Genomic DNA, 15,641 nt, shown 5'->3' on the forward strand with positions numbered 1-15,641 from the left:
TACTACCCTGATTAAAAATATTGATTGAAAAAAGTTCAAAAAATTTACGACATGCAAATTATAAAAAACTTTTTTTTTTTAAATATTAATTAAAATACTCTGGACTGAAATTTGCTAGGCAACCCATATGGATTATATTTATTGACATATTAAATTAAATATAAAATAAGTTTCATTAAATAAGCATCTCGGTGAAGGTCGTTGTATAGCGGGATCTTAGACCAGTAGGATTTGGGTGACACGATATTTCACCACCCATAGGTAGTTTCACCGTAATCTCTATGTTTGCTCGAACAATTCAGACAAAGTTGCTTCTTACGATTTCCAGCTTGTACAACAACAGTTTATTGCTATCACAAAATTAGTTTATTAGCTAATTACGAAGGCTACAGCCGAAGTTTTAAAAAAAGGTTTTAAACTAATTTATTAAAAATAAAAAAATACATTAAATGATACGGTTAAACAAACCGATGTTAGGAATTTGAATGCGCAGAAAATATCAAAAAGAATAAGGTTCCACGGGGTAACAAATGCTGACCGGGCATCGCAGGCACGTGTAATTCTAATAAATTGCGAAATGCAATTCCATGGTATAGGGCTACGTAATTATTATTGTATTAGTAGTTAGTATATTTTCTCATATAAGGGAACGATTCTTAATGAGGAATTACCCTAGCCTCCTTTCTTGGGGATATAATCTTTTCTTTTAAATGTTATAGCTAGGGAGCTGATGAGCAAAAAATCTATGATTTGCTCTTGTGGCAGACTTTTTTAATAGCGATAATTATTGAGAGCAGTGTTGGCCTAGTGGCTTCAGCGTGCGACTCTCATTCCTGAGGTCGTAGGTTCGATACCGCACGGCGCGTTACATTTGTCAATAATCTCAAAAAATTGCGTGACGTAATACTTGAACGCTCCCTAAGACTCTTACTTTTTAAGTTATTAAGTTTTAAAGATTGTCTTTCGAAAAAGTCGTTTGATTAAGTGTTCGAAAGCATTTTAATAACTAACAGATGTTTCCGTTTATAATTAAAGTTAAATTTTTCTACAATATTTAGGTTCGCTCTTTAGATTCTTTAATATAAATTTAACGCCATCTAGGTAAAAAGTACGGAGTTTCAATTAAAATAATGTGATATTAGTTTCATATTTAGTAAATAGATGGCGCAATACCGGGAGTAAAATATGGTTCAGCTCTTCAATGCAATATGTCTGAATTAGTTTGGCTTTAAGTTAATAGATGTCAGTAAAACAAAATATGTTAAGTAAACATTTATTTACATTAAAATCTTAATCATAAGAATATATTGCACCACCACATAAAGTTACTCCAATGGACATAATTAATAAGTTTTTGAGCAATCTGAGTCTGAAACAAAGATACAAAATAATCTAAAGCCCTTTGATTCTTACGGAAATATAAATATTTGAAGGTACAATCATCACACAAAGTGACTAATGTATAAAAAATGTAAATGTATTTGTACCGTGCCTCATTGAACAGTTAATAGACTTCATACTTACATATTATATTCTTCTTTAAAATTAGGGAGAAATAACTATATTTTGTATAATTACAAAATTGTTCCCTACAATTTTGCCCTGCTATTATTTAAACATATAATTTGGTAATTATTTTGTTGTTTTAATTAATTACCGCGTGTGCACAAGAGGTTGATTCCACGACACCATACTGTCTATGAACGCTGGCAAAATGAACACCACCAACCCCATGAAGAAATTTCCCAGCTGTAACCAAAATGGAAATTAGAAATAATTATTAAATAGAATTGACATTATATTACATAATTTTTTATCTAATGTGGAACCAGCTGCCCACTGAAGTATTTTCGAACCAATTCGACTTAGGGTCCTTCAAGAAAACAGTTTACCAATTCTTAAAAGGCCGGCAGCGCGCTTGCGAGCCTTCTGGCAGTGTGTGTCCATGGGCCATCAGGTCAGGCTCCTGTAATATAAAATAATAATAATATTTATAATTTAACTTACGAAACTCATCCACTTGATAAGATTCGGGAAGGCGATTGCAAGACACGATAGTAGCATGACATGGGCAGCTCTGAATATACGTTCCAAAATATTCTTTCGCCTGGAAGTTAAACAAAACATGAAAGCTAAAGAAAAAAAGCAATCGAGAAAATTTTAAGTAATCTGTAATAATTCATTCACTTAAAAACGTGTGATTCGACCAGGTTTCGATTTCCAAAAATTATAAGAATGTGAAACAGTAAAAAAACCTAACAATCATTGATTGGATATTTCTGCTTGACCAATGTTAATGATATGTTGTTCGTTTACTAACGAATCCATGTAAATAAACTGGCACACGCTCTGAGAGGAGAAGGCGGTCTTCAGCATAAGCGGCTAAAAAGAAGGGACGTACCGAGCCTATATAAAAGATTTACCTCTTAACATCAAGAGAGTCGTGGCTCTATGTCGAGTATGGCTCTTGAGGATAACATGAACTGAGTAAAATCAAACAAACAAGTGGCTTATTACTGGATAGCAGATTGCCATGAAGCAGATACAAAAAAAACCTAACGAATCCGTTCGGTATTGTTTTCAGTTTTACAGTGTCCCAGGATTCCTCCTTGAAGATGCGTATAAGATGGTCCTATTCATAAAAGTACTAGTCTCACAGGAATGAAGGAGTGGAATAAAGAACAACACAAGACGATTTTTTCCAACTTCATTTATTCTTAAACTGAGACAAGAGTATTAGAATTTTTGAAATTACGCAACATTGAATAAGTCGGACGGTAAATGATACCGTATGCTATGTGTTCATTAAAGCGACGGTTAAACGGGATTTTCCTGGACAGGCGTCCCCTCCAAAGGCCACATCTAGCTTAACGGTGTCCAAAAATACTGGTAACTGGACCTATACCAGTTCTCTCAGTTACTCTGTTCTATATACGTTTGTTATGTATTCTCATATTTGAACATCACCGTAATTAAATCAATACAAACCTTTTACATATCCTACTAATGTAGTGCCATATGACCCTGAAGGGTACCCAGAAATGTACAGCGAATGTGACCCCGAGAGATGCGGTGAGCAGAAACTGCATGATAATTGGTATACTGCAAAACAGTTTATAATGGGCCAGATGCTACGCTCCAATGGGGACCCAAATTGTACGGTAATTAGTTGAACTACTGTAGTTTACACAATGCAATTGCAGTGTATGGAACTACAGTCACTCATTATTTACTACAAGGTTCCTTTTTTGTTACCAGGGACCTATGTAAAATGATATTTATTTCAAGAGAAATTGCACATCCATGTTTCAGCCTACCAGACTCGTAATTATGCTCTGGCATCTCAGGCTCTGGTAGGAGTCTGGTAGGCTGGTGGTAGGTGATAAACGTGAAGTTTGTTTCCTTTCATATCAATTTATTCAATACCAACTATGTAAAAACTCAGTTTTGTATCGCGCAGCCCGGAAATGCAACGACTACTATTTAAGCCTTGACTTGTTTAAGCTATCGCGGAATATGCTTAAGCAGTTTTAAGAATATCCATAGCGTAGAATCTCCAGCATCATGAGCACACCCCACATACACACCCTCACGTACATACCTTCATGTTCACACCAGAAAACAGAACAGCCTAATTAGGATTTACGTATTTAATGTTTTAATAGATTTTTGCTTTTATTAATTTCGTACATGTTTGAACCTGTTTGTTTATGTTTAGTACAATTGTTGGTTTTTTGTATCTATGTAAGGATAGTCGAAAGACGAAACTGTGCGTTGAACTGTGATTGGACAAATAATATAATATTATGACACATATCGAGTGTCAACGGGTATTTGACAAGAAACTCTGTTGACATCACAACCAATCAGAACGCGCCTTTGACTTCTATGTAAAACTCTACCTTTTAAGACAAAATTGCACGCTATTATATGTGGCAGAATATAAGAAGTTTAGATTGTAACATCATAACATTTTTGTGCCATAGTCTTACAAGTAAAATATTATTATTATTAAACGCGCTATTGTTTCATCTTACATTTCACATTGTGACCTGTAATAGTTTAACTAGAGACAGAAAATAAGGATAAACGAGGAGGGCATCAATCCGATGTTTATATTTAAAAGGCATATGAATTATAGGGGCATTTCACTTATTAATTAAAAATTCTTTAATGAATATTGATGCAAATAATAATATCCCTGCAAATTTATTGTGCCCACGCCAAAAAGTTTGGTTTACCTACAGAAAAGTTGAAATTGTCTAATTTCCTTTCGTTAGGAAAACGGAATTGTATTAATAATAAGTTTTGGAAAGCAATCACAGCATCAAATTATAATTTAATAGATAAATGTATAGGTTTTATTTCGAACCACTGTTTGTATATACTATGCTAAATTAAAATATTGTTTTAATAATAACTAATATTATAAATTAATCCATTGGTTCAGTGATTATTAATGGCAATTAATTTTGAAATGTGTGGTTCATTACTTTATTCAATAACTCGAATAACTAGAACCTGTAAAAGGTTATTAAATATTATTATTCGCGAAAAACTATTGAATTTTCATTGCCATGCCCAAGTGATCATTATTACTAGGAATGGTTATTTTAAATTATAATTACATCCTTATCATTATATATATTATTTGTATTTAACAATGCACAAAAAAATATAAGTATCTTGCATGGGTAAGAATATAAATTAATTTCTGAACCAATTTGACTTAGGGTTCAAGAACAGTGTCCGTTCTTAAAAAGCCGGAAACGCACATGCGAGCCTACCGGCAGAGAGTGTCTATAAGCGGCGGTATTACTTAACATCAGATGTGCTTCTTGTCCGTTTGCCACCTGTTTTATAAATAAAAAACATTTAAAATAATTACAAATCACCCTCAAAGTACCAATCCCTGGGTATAGACACTATCATGTCTTACAACTTTGGGTTTTTAATACTTAGGTACATTTTGAGATACAAGTATTACGAGAGCTATGTAAAGTTATTCCAAAAACGCGATTTCAAAAATAGAACAAAATCTCACTTTTCTGAAGGCATATGTATGGTGATGGGAGTCCGACACTGTTCTCCCCACGCCCAATAGCCGAAGAACCCTACCATAGCTACTAGGGGTACTACAATCGCCGTCCCTGTGAAACGTGAGATTACAGTTAATTGAGTATACATGTCACCGTAAAATTGTAAACACCGTTAGATTGTAATCTATCTCGCGAGATTGTAAACTGTCGAAAGATTGTGAACCTCAACGAACTGCTTACAATTTAACATATTATTATTCGGTAGTTATATGAAATTGTTGGGAAGTAAAATTAATCTGTAATTGACCAAAGAAGTTTGAATGATAACTAAGTGTAGTACAATCTACCGAATAATAATACGTTAAATTGTAAGCAGTTCGTTGAGGTTCACAATCTTTCGACAGTTTATAATCTCGCGAGATAGATTACAATCTAACGGTGTTTACAATTTTACGTTAACATACATACAGTGTAAACTCTTTATAACGAATTTCAAGGGACCGAGCTTTTTTGTTTATTATAGAGAGGTTTCGTTATAGAGAGGGAAGAATAAATTTAATGTACGGTTATTGGGTTAAACCAAATAAATTTAAGTCATTTTTATGTTATAGAGAGTTCGTTACTACGAATGACGTTATAAAGAGTTTATACTGTATATATCTTAGGTATAAAGGTAATCTTTACTTATTAAAACCTGTCAAAACCTTACTTATCAAACTTCCCATAAATTGAATCAAGGTTTATTTAAAAAGTATATAGTGTACAAATACAAAAATTTTGGTTTAGTCGAAATTTTTAATCGACACGAATTTTACGTGTAACTATTTAAATCCAAGTTTATTAAATAATATATCCGTGACTTAAATCTATTATGTCATATTATGTACAAAATAATGTTATAAAGAAGAGATATTTGTATTTGAGGAACGAATAAACTCAAAAAATACTGAACTGATTTCACAAATTCTTTCAACATTCCAATGCTACATTCGCCCTGCGTAAAATAGAAAATTTACAAAAAAATTCATTCACTAATTGATTATCAATAACACAACAGATCCACTTCACTCCACTTCAAGCTTCTAGTAGTGCTTACCACATTGTAACACAACGTTGAAGTACTGCGGTCGTCTCATATTATTCTCAATTGGTAATGATACACCGATGCCGTCAATGCTATAAATGCAGACACCGCAGAAACGTAGGAAGCCGTGTACACTCTTCCACGCAGGAACGTTGCTTAGCGACGCAGCCACAGATAGGCTGTAGTACAAACTCGTGATAACGCATGTACCTGTAAGTAAAACCTTATACAAGAATAAAGGCTAAGTGACGACTCGCCTCTAACGTCTTGGGTTCGTACTTTGGCTGTGAACACATCTTATATATAAAATTCTCGTATCGCGGTGTTTGTAGTTAAACTCCTCCGAAACGGCTTGACCGATTCTCATGAAATTTTGTGTGCATATTGGGTATGTCTGAGAATCGGACAACATTTATTTATCAGCTCCCTAAATGTTAAGGGTAGACCACCCCTATTTATTTTATTTTTTTTAGTTTTTTTTTATTTTTTTATGATACAGCATTAAAAAATACATACAACCCCTAATTTTCACCCCTCTACGATCAACCCCTATTTTTTAATATAAATGATATACACGGTAAAACGTTTGCCAGGTCATCTAGTAGAATTATAAATATAAGGATAGGAAACCTTTACGAAGAAATCGACAGATTGTGTCACAAAAAGCCCATCTATATAGCAGCCAAATAGCTTAATTAGCCGTTCAATTAACAGCCTAGCCTTTTAACTAAACGGCGCCGTTTGACTACCTGCCTGAACGATATTCAGGCTGCGGCTTATTCTTTAGCTCTTGAACGTACGGAGAAGGAAAACATCGTAAGGCATGTCATGACCCAAAAAGTCGACGGCTTGTGACAGACACAGATGGCCGATCACCTATTTGCTTATAAGAAAAAAGTAACAGATAGAAATTTACGAAAGAAATAAAAATATACGAATAAATATAGTTTAAAAAAGCTATAAAACACGCTTTTAAAGCACATCAAACTAAAAAGTGAAAAATAATTCCTAATTTAGGCTGAAAATGGTGAACAAAAAATACTGGTATTATTGTGAAAAAGCGTGGGGCGCTCTGTGCCATATTTTTCGTCTATCGAGCAACCTAACCTAAATATTTATTTTCCACTTTTTTGTCCTAGCAGCAATACGTGTTGTCTCAATTTAATCGTATTGCTTTGTGGACTTAAAAAAAATTCATTGTTTTTTCGAGATAAACCTATGAAATTATTATATTGTCGCTGATTCTTTATAAGTGTACAAAGTTTGAATTAAATCTGTCCGTTTAAAGTGGGTCAAAATCGAGTCCGAAGGAGTCGGTTACATACATACATACATACATACAGGTGAAGCTAATATAAAGCGTGTAAAAATTACCTATAAACAGGTCCGCAACAAGAGAAAAAGGTGCCAAGTACTTCAAACTTCGTATCAAGCAGAGCAGTATCAGAGGTATTGTTATTATTATTATGTAAATGCTTATATCCAAATTCAAATCTTTCGCCGTCTGTGATATGATCTCCAAAACCTTAAAAATAAAAGGTTCTTTTATTAATTTTAGAATAACCAATTGCGTCCGTTTTATTGATGTTATTTCAATATAGTTGAGCCTTCTGTGTGAACCAATCAATTATTGTTTCATCTTTATTAAGTACCTAACAAGCTTGTATAGATATTTTCTTATTTTATAGAATGGGGCAAGAGAGCAGGAGGCTCACCTGATATTAAGTGATACCGCCGCCTATGGACACTCTCAATGCCAGGGGGATCGCGAGTGCGCTGCATCCTTTGAAGTATTGGTACGGTCTTTTTTATTAAAGGATCCTAAGTCGAATTGGTTCGGAAATATTTGAAGCTGGTTCCACAGAGAGTGCGGTGCATCCAGGAGTTACGGGTGAAATTTCGTATAGATAAAACTCAGCTGCAGTTATTAAACAACTCCTATGAACAGCCACTATGATAAATGCGGAAGAATTTGATATTGTATCATTACTTGGAGACCCGTGGCGTATACAACTTTTCAATTTTTAATAAAGTTTTTTGATTATTTAAGTTGTAATTGGTCTACATAAAGTTTAAAAAAATATAAATCAGATACAGAACAATACAGTCAAAATACAGCAAATTCAAATTTTGGTCTGACTTTATTCGTGGGCATAACATATTATTATACGTGTGTGTGTGTGTACTCATTGGTCTAGTGGTTCCCCTGACTGCGAATCCATGGGTCCCGGGTTCGATCCCCGGCTGAGACGAACATCGATGTGATGAGCATTTGGTGTTGTGCTTAGGTCTTGGGTGTTTAAATTTGTATATATATGTCTATCTATCTATAATATGTATGTATATCCGTTGCCTAGTACCCATAACACAAGCTTCACCAGCTTAGCATGGGACTGGGTCAACTGGTGTGAATTGTCTTTACAAAAAAAAAAATACTTATTATAGACCGCTAAATCTATAGCAGATCTTAGTCTATAGTATAATTATTATTAGCTTTTTTCACAGCTTCAATTGTCATATTAGGGACAATTTAGTACCAAAAAGGTCTGCCCTCTCGGGGGCATTCTCTTCTATCTCTGTAGAAATACAAACTAGGTACCTATATGATATCGATAAAGTATTAGCATACGGCGCTACTCAACTAACAAAAATATTTTTCTACCCTATGTTTTTTTTATTATCTATAGCCTAGAATTAAAAATATAAAGCAAAAATTTATGTCAAAGAAGAATTGGGTCCCGACCTGTTTGAGAGTGTTCGCAATCATTATCTCGAATATACAGCATGTCCCATTGAACTCAATAAACAGTAACAATTCTACGAAGTATCTGCAACAATCGCAATTAATTTTTAATTAATACCAAATACTAACAATTAGGTCGAGTATTTTAAGAAAATATTCATTGATAAAATGTTAATTAATATTTCATACAACATTGTTAGAATGTGTATTTTGGAACGCAACCAATTTCTAGTTCCAAATTTTGTCACAAGAGGTCCTTTTATTACCTACTTCTACTACTTTTTCAATTGTTGTAATTTAGTCTCAGAGAAAATTATATTCACTATTTATATTAATTTATTATTCATCCACGTACATTCTAATAAAATGTCGCGTTCAATGGTAAACATGAAAACCTGGCTTGCCTTAAACCCAAACAGTAAACAGATCAAGAAATCTGAGGCCCAGACCTAAAACGGTTTTAGCGCCACTCATTTATTTATTATACATATATATCCAAGTTACATAGCAAACGTCAGGATCGTTGTTGGTATCACTATTGAAAGTATATTTATCATATACACAAAAAAAACTAGTTAACTCAGAGAGATCACTTCTAACTGAGAGAGGAACTTTATTTAATCTATAAGTGCGAGACTTTATGGCCGAAACCATACTGACATGTATAGCCATTCGTTTTATCGTCATAATAGCTCCGACTCCTTATAAACACGAGCAGAAAGTGCAGATGGTTCAATTTCTACTACACACGTTGAATAATGCACAACAGCTACACAGTTTACGAACATTTAGTAATAAAAAGCAGTTTGTACAATTCTCATTTGGGGTTTAAATTAAATTTTGAATTTAGATCCCAACGCTCTTAAAAGTAATTCTGGGTGCAAAGTTAGTTTGTTACGTTTTTTTAAGAGTAGAGTCCTGAGGGCAAGCGGTAGAACATAATATGTGTCTGCTTAAAAAATCCAAAGCCTACAAGTTTTAAGGTTTGGGCCTCAGATTTCTGTATCTGTTTCGTGGTGTTTTTTAACAGGCAAGTAGGTGATCAGCCTATTGTGCCTGACACACGCCGTCGACGCCGTCGAATTTCTTGACCGTGCAAGCGAGTTTTGAATTCGCACATATAAAGTCCATTGGCTCACAGGCGGGTCGAACCTACGACCGCAGATGAGAGTCTCACGCTGAAACCACTAGGCTAACATTGCTCTGTTTCACTATAGGTCTATAGGAAGTCTTCAATCATCGTTTTTCTAGAACACAGGATTTGCAAAGCCTACTAATAATACCAGCTTCAAACAATCAAGTTAGCTACGGATTTTATAGCTGTAGTGTATCATAGATACGCATTAAAAATATATACTATATTGTGTAGTATTTTCTATAAGATTTTGATGTATGTGGCAACATAAATATAGGATGATAAGAAAAGAAAACACAGACGTCACTCAGAACAGGCTTTTAAGACGGGATATACATATGTTTTTTTCCTAGAGCGTTTCTATGAGAATATAAATTAATTGCTCGTGTTTGTGTTGAATAAACAAATGAACAAAGATAACAATGGGTTGTGTTTTATAACAAGATAAAACTTACCATACAGCTTAATAAAAGGATCACGTGATCAAAAAATCGCTTTTAAAGTGTATAATTGTCATTTATATTATAAGCTCGAAAATTATAATTGGATTGCGCAACTACGAGTAAGTAAACTACGATCACCTGCACGCCTTACTGTGTCGCCGGAAGAATATCAATGGGCCAGTTGCGACTGCAGCCTCTGCGAGGTCTGCGTATGACAGCCTCGGCACCCGCAGGCGACCGTACATGCTCTGCGCTGATCTGATCAACATCTGAAATGTAGGTCCTATTTAATAATATCTAATTTTCGTGTTTTATTTTATTTTATTTTTTTATATAATAGGGGGGCAAACGAGCTTGCGGGACGACCAAAAACCTGCAGTCTACGCAGCCCATAGACACCCATTTTTAGTGGGTGCGTTGCCAGCCTTTGAGGGAGGAGTAGACTTGCTTGCTTGCGAAAACATGAATTAAAATGTGTAAGATTTGGGAAAAAAAAATATGTTTGCAAAAATACCTGTGTTCCTACGAGTAGCTCATCAGAAACAAACATTATAGTAATTCTTAACTCCATAAAAAGTTATTTTTTTTTTTCAATTACAATTAAGAAATGTTGTCAAAACTGTTTACAACAACTTCTCCCAATTTTTTTTTTCACAAGAAGCATTACGCTTAACACGCGTGAATGTGTGGGTGCATGTAAGTGTGTGGATGCATGTGAGTGAATGAGTAAGTCTAATGTGTAACATGTTAGCGCTCAGTATCATCTCCAACTCTGCGTAAGGTGTGTTCAGAAAATATCCTTTAACTATTTTAATAAATTGTGTTGTTGTAAAACCACATACTTGAAAAAAGCGAACAGGTATCACATATCTATTAAATAATGCAAAGAATAGATACAATTGTCATCGCAGCTGCCCTGCGATTCTGTAACTGAAAAGGTGGGAGCTTGTAGTTTATTGTTTATCAGAATGCCAAATCATAAAATGACTGCTTCACGACTGATTTGAGAGCGACCGCCGATGCGAAAACCGCTGTGTGAGTTCGAAAAGTGAGTTACAGAATCGCAGGGCTGGTTTTAAAGAATTACTTACATATGTACAATAGGGCACAAGAAATCCAAGTATAACTGTGGCGCCGAGAGACGCCCATAGCCCTCCGTACATATAGCCTTCATGAATTCCCAACAATCCTGCGCCAAGGCAGCCTTTTACGTAATGTGCTGTTGATTCCACCAGACTGAAAACGCAGTATACTTGGAGTTATATAACGATGGTTATTTCAATGTCACATTTACAATAAATTATTTACAGTATTTTTTAATAGAGTACGGGACAGACAAATTTTTGTGTCTGCTTTTTTTTTAAGACTATGAGAGAAATAAATAAGTAAAAAATCATTTAATCATATAGGCAACATAATATGTACACTTATGACCCGTCAGTAAAGAAATACATATTAATGCTAGAAGCATTTTTACATTAAAAGGATGTTACGAGTCTAGCGACGATCAGGCATTAACTTATAATAAAACACTGACACACACACTCTCACACTATATTATTTCGCCAATAATATTAAACATACAGCCAAAGTTATTAACAGATTTAATAAATAATTAAATCTTATAACATTTAAATTGAAATCCATAAAACACACATATAGTAGATAACAGTCTGGTATTATCAATTTGCTTATTTATACAGGGTTTAAATATAGAAACCGTATTAAAATGTTTGCACCAATGTATCAAGTTCAAAATTCAAAATTCAAAAATCATTTAATCATATAGGTAACACATTGTACGCTTATGACTTGTCAGTAAAGAAATACATATTAATGCTTCTAATTTTACATTTAGTGCCAGTTCTCAAATCAAGGGCGTAGAACGGAAGAGAAGAACTGGCAATAAACTCTTCGCCACTCTTTTCAAACGCCATTTTTTTTACACAACGTTTTTAAGGAGCTGCAACCACTAAACCATGTTCCACATGACATATTAAGTAATTAATAATAATAACATTAGTTAAAAAAAAAACAAAGACTTCTCCTCTATCAGCAGTAGGCATGGTGAAATAGGAGCGCGCACTTACATTTTCGTGGGAACAACACGCAAACACATAGTCGAAAGATGATGTTAAAACGTACAACGCAAAAAAACGATCCGCCAATACCCCCTGCCAATACCCCTGCCATCCTGAAATAATGATTGTTCTACCAGGAATCCAACCTAGGACTAAGCCATGGCGGTTAAAATCTTGAGTGTATCCAATGAGAAAACATTTAAAAGCTATACCGATCAGGCAGAATATTGTGTCTACTTCACTAATAATGTCAAAAGTTTTACCGTTATAAAGTCGCGAATAAAAATTAATGATTAATGCGCAGTTAAATTTCTATACCATCATTAATAGCATGTATAAAGACAATTTATAATTACTTTGTAGCGTAAAGATTCTGTCTCTCAGCCGTGAAATCGTAATATATGGTCTCGACTCCAGGATACAGGTCGTATGCATTTCCGTACACATTACTTTCAGCTTTCTGGAGATATTCAGACAATTCCTCGTGCAACGTGCAGAGGGATGATATATCGTCAAGGTCCTCCTGAAAATAGACAACAGAATAATGTGTCTTTAGTTTGTATGTCTTTTTGTCCCATAATCAATGATATTATCGTCAATATTTTTTGTGTGATTGGTTTGAGTAATGAGAATTCGCGAAGCCATCAGTTTCAGAGATTATGTAATAAGAGAACACGTCATTTGTATTATTAGGATGGCAACACCACGCAATGTCATAGACATCTTACAGGTTGTAAATTGTCAATGCGTCAAAGTCAATTTGTTCGGGTACTTAATTAATCGCTTCGAATCTGTGACATATTTACAGCAAAAATCTACGTCAAAATTACGCAAAATGTATACATATGATTCACTCACGGATTCAACAGGCGACGTCTTGACGACTTGAGATACATTCTGAAAGTTTTTGAATGTTGGTACAATGCCAATATAAAATTTTGGATTGTTAAAAAAATATATGCTATAAGCGCGTTTCATTTAAATTAGGTATGCATCCGATACCGATATATCGGCGATATTTTAATTGCCGATACGATACTTTTCAAATTTCTCGCTTTAAAAAAGTAAACGCGGCATCTCTCACCCACTTTATCCCCGCGTATTTCACTTTAGTTGGCTTTTAACTGCTATCGCGCGTAGTATTTATTCAATACCAAATCAAATAGAATATAGAATTACAAAAATCTTATCAATGTTAATTGTAATTATTAACAGTTATTTATATAAATTTAACTATTACTCTTAATACTTAATTTTATTTACTAGACCTTTAATCTTATTCAAAGTCAGTGACTGTTTATATTTATAATAAAAATTAAAAACTTTAACCAAACTTGATATATTTTACATTAATTTAATTTTAATTCAATAAGCGTTAGTATCAGTATCGGTATCTACGATATTTCTATAAGAGTATCGGCATCGGTATCGTATCGGCTAAAAGGCGTATCGATGCATCCCTAATTTAAATGATCACAATAAAATAAAATATCAAAAATATACTTTTTGTGAACTTACTGATCCAACTTGTGATATTTTATTTGCCCTTTGGATATCCTGTTAATTAAATAAAATTAAAATTAAATTTAAATTAAACCAATCAATCAATAACATAAATTTTTGATTCCCTAAATTATTTTAATGTTTTTTATTGAATATGAATTGAAAGATTTTAATCCAAAATAAAATTACTTACTTCAGGTTTCGGTTTGTTTGGTTCAGAATCCTGGAATATTCAATAAAGTCAAATTTCAGTCATAAGTAAAGTTTACTGAATTTAAATGTGTTAAATAATTTTAAGTTTTACTGTTTTTTTTAATATAATAGGGGGGCAAACGAGCTTGCGGGACGACCAAAAAGGGCAGTCTACGCAGCCCATAGACACCCATTTTTAGTGGGTGCGTTGCCGGCCTTTGAGGGAGGAGTAGACTCGCTTTTTAAACATTTGGAGGTCGTATCTCTGAGGGATCCCCACCGGGAGTCGATTCCACAGTTCGCTAGTTCGCAAAAGAAAATGCATTGTGAAACGGACTGCGAAAGACCTCCAACCATCAAGATGATGTTAGTAATATATAGGTACTAATATATCTTTAAAGCTTTATATAGCATAAATGTTAAAAAATAAATTCGTTTCATATATGTTACTTTTAACTTATGTGAAATATTTAAATAAATACTTACATCGTCTTTCTTCATCTCTTAACAAGGTCGTACATGACATCAATTCACAATGTTTTTAATTATATCAAGGAAAATATCACAAAATTGTGGCATAAAATCTCTTCAATTTCATCTTGTTTATAAACATTGATAAAAATATATAAAGTAGACATTAAATTTCAATAACATATGTTAAAATGTGACAAATGACAGATGAGCCATTTTATAATCTATGCGTAAGTAAGGAGGGTGTTACATAATTTTAAAAAACAATTATTGTTTCGTCTTTTTCATAAACATTGATAAATATATATAAACTAGACGTTGACATATGTTAAAATGTGACAACTGAGGTTAGCCATTTTATAATCGTTGTACATAATTTTAAAATTCGTCTAATTCATGTTTACCTCCAAACCAACTTTTTGATACTAACTTTTATTACTTACTTACGAACCGTCGTGGGATTTCTCCTGATCCTAATTCTTAGGTTCCTATCCTTCGCGTCATGTTTTCACATGAGTTTTCACTCAATGACACCGCAGTAATCGATTATCGAACATTTTTCATAAAATGTGTGATTTCTGAATATACGTAATTTTTGTACCAGATTTTATTAAACGTTCATACGTATAATATCTGCAGAACTTTAACAAGATTAGGGCCTAAGATCTTTAAACCAGTTAGACTATTACCGTCAAAGCAAGATAATTAACTTATATTGTAAAATACTCATACACGATATACATATAGGCACAAGTACAATCTACAGAAATTTAGTGTCATAATAAAACAATCATTCTATTGTAAGCTTCATAGCTTAGATTTATCAGCAGGCCAGAAACTCTTAAGTCAACACTGATCGCAACTGCTGTAAAGCGAAGGGCCGAGTTTTGTGGGCCGCATTTGTATCCGTTAAAGAAAGTTTAAAAGAGTTGTTGTAGTTATAATAAAAA

At 33.7% G+C, this 15,641-nt stretch overlaps 1 protein-coding gene across 1 annotated transcript; it reads right to left on the reverse strand.

Annotated features, from left to right (window-relative positions):
* Positions 1-1,259: 1,259 nt before the first annotated feature.
* LOC125052517 (proton-coupled amino acid transporter-like protein pathetic) lies at positions 1,260-14,861 on the reverse strand. Its single transcript, XM_047653409.1, has 15 exons — positions 14,707-14,861; positions 14,222-14,251; positions 14,044-14,082; positions 13,384-13,422; positions 12,882-13,048; positions 11,536-11,680; positions 10,583-10,713; positions 8,867-8,951; positions 7,498-7,648; positions 6,136-6,333; positions 5,045-5,150; positions 2,989-3,102; positions 2,008-2,107; positions 1,658-1,749; positions 1,260-1,369 (listed from the first exon to the last, which is right to left on the reverse strand). The coding sequence occupies exons 1-15, from the start codon at positions 14,719-14,721 to the stop codon at positions 1,291-1,293; spliced, it is 1,491 nt and encodes a 496-aa protein (XP_047509365.1). The 5' UTR covers positions 14,722-14,861; the 3' UTR covers positions 1,260-1,290.
* Positions 14,862-15,641: the final 780 nt, after the last annotated feature.

Source organism: Pieris napi, chromosome 9 (assembly GCF_905475465.1).
Source record: "Pieris napi chromosome 9, ilPieNapi1.2, whole genome shotgun sequence".
NCBI classification, from domain to species: domain Eukaryota; kingdom Metazoa; phylum Arthropoda; class Insecta; order Lepidoptera; family Pieridae; genus Pieris; species Pieris napi.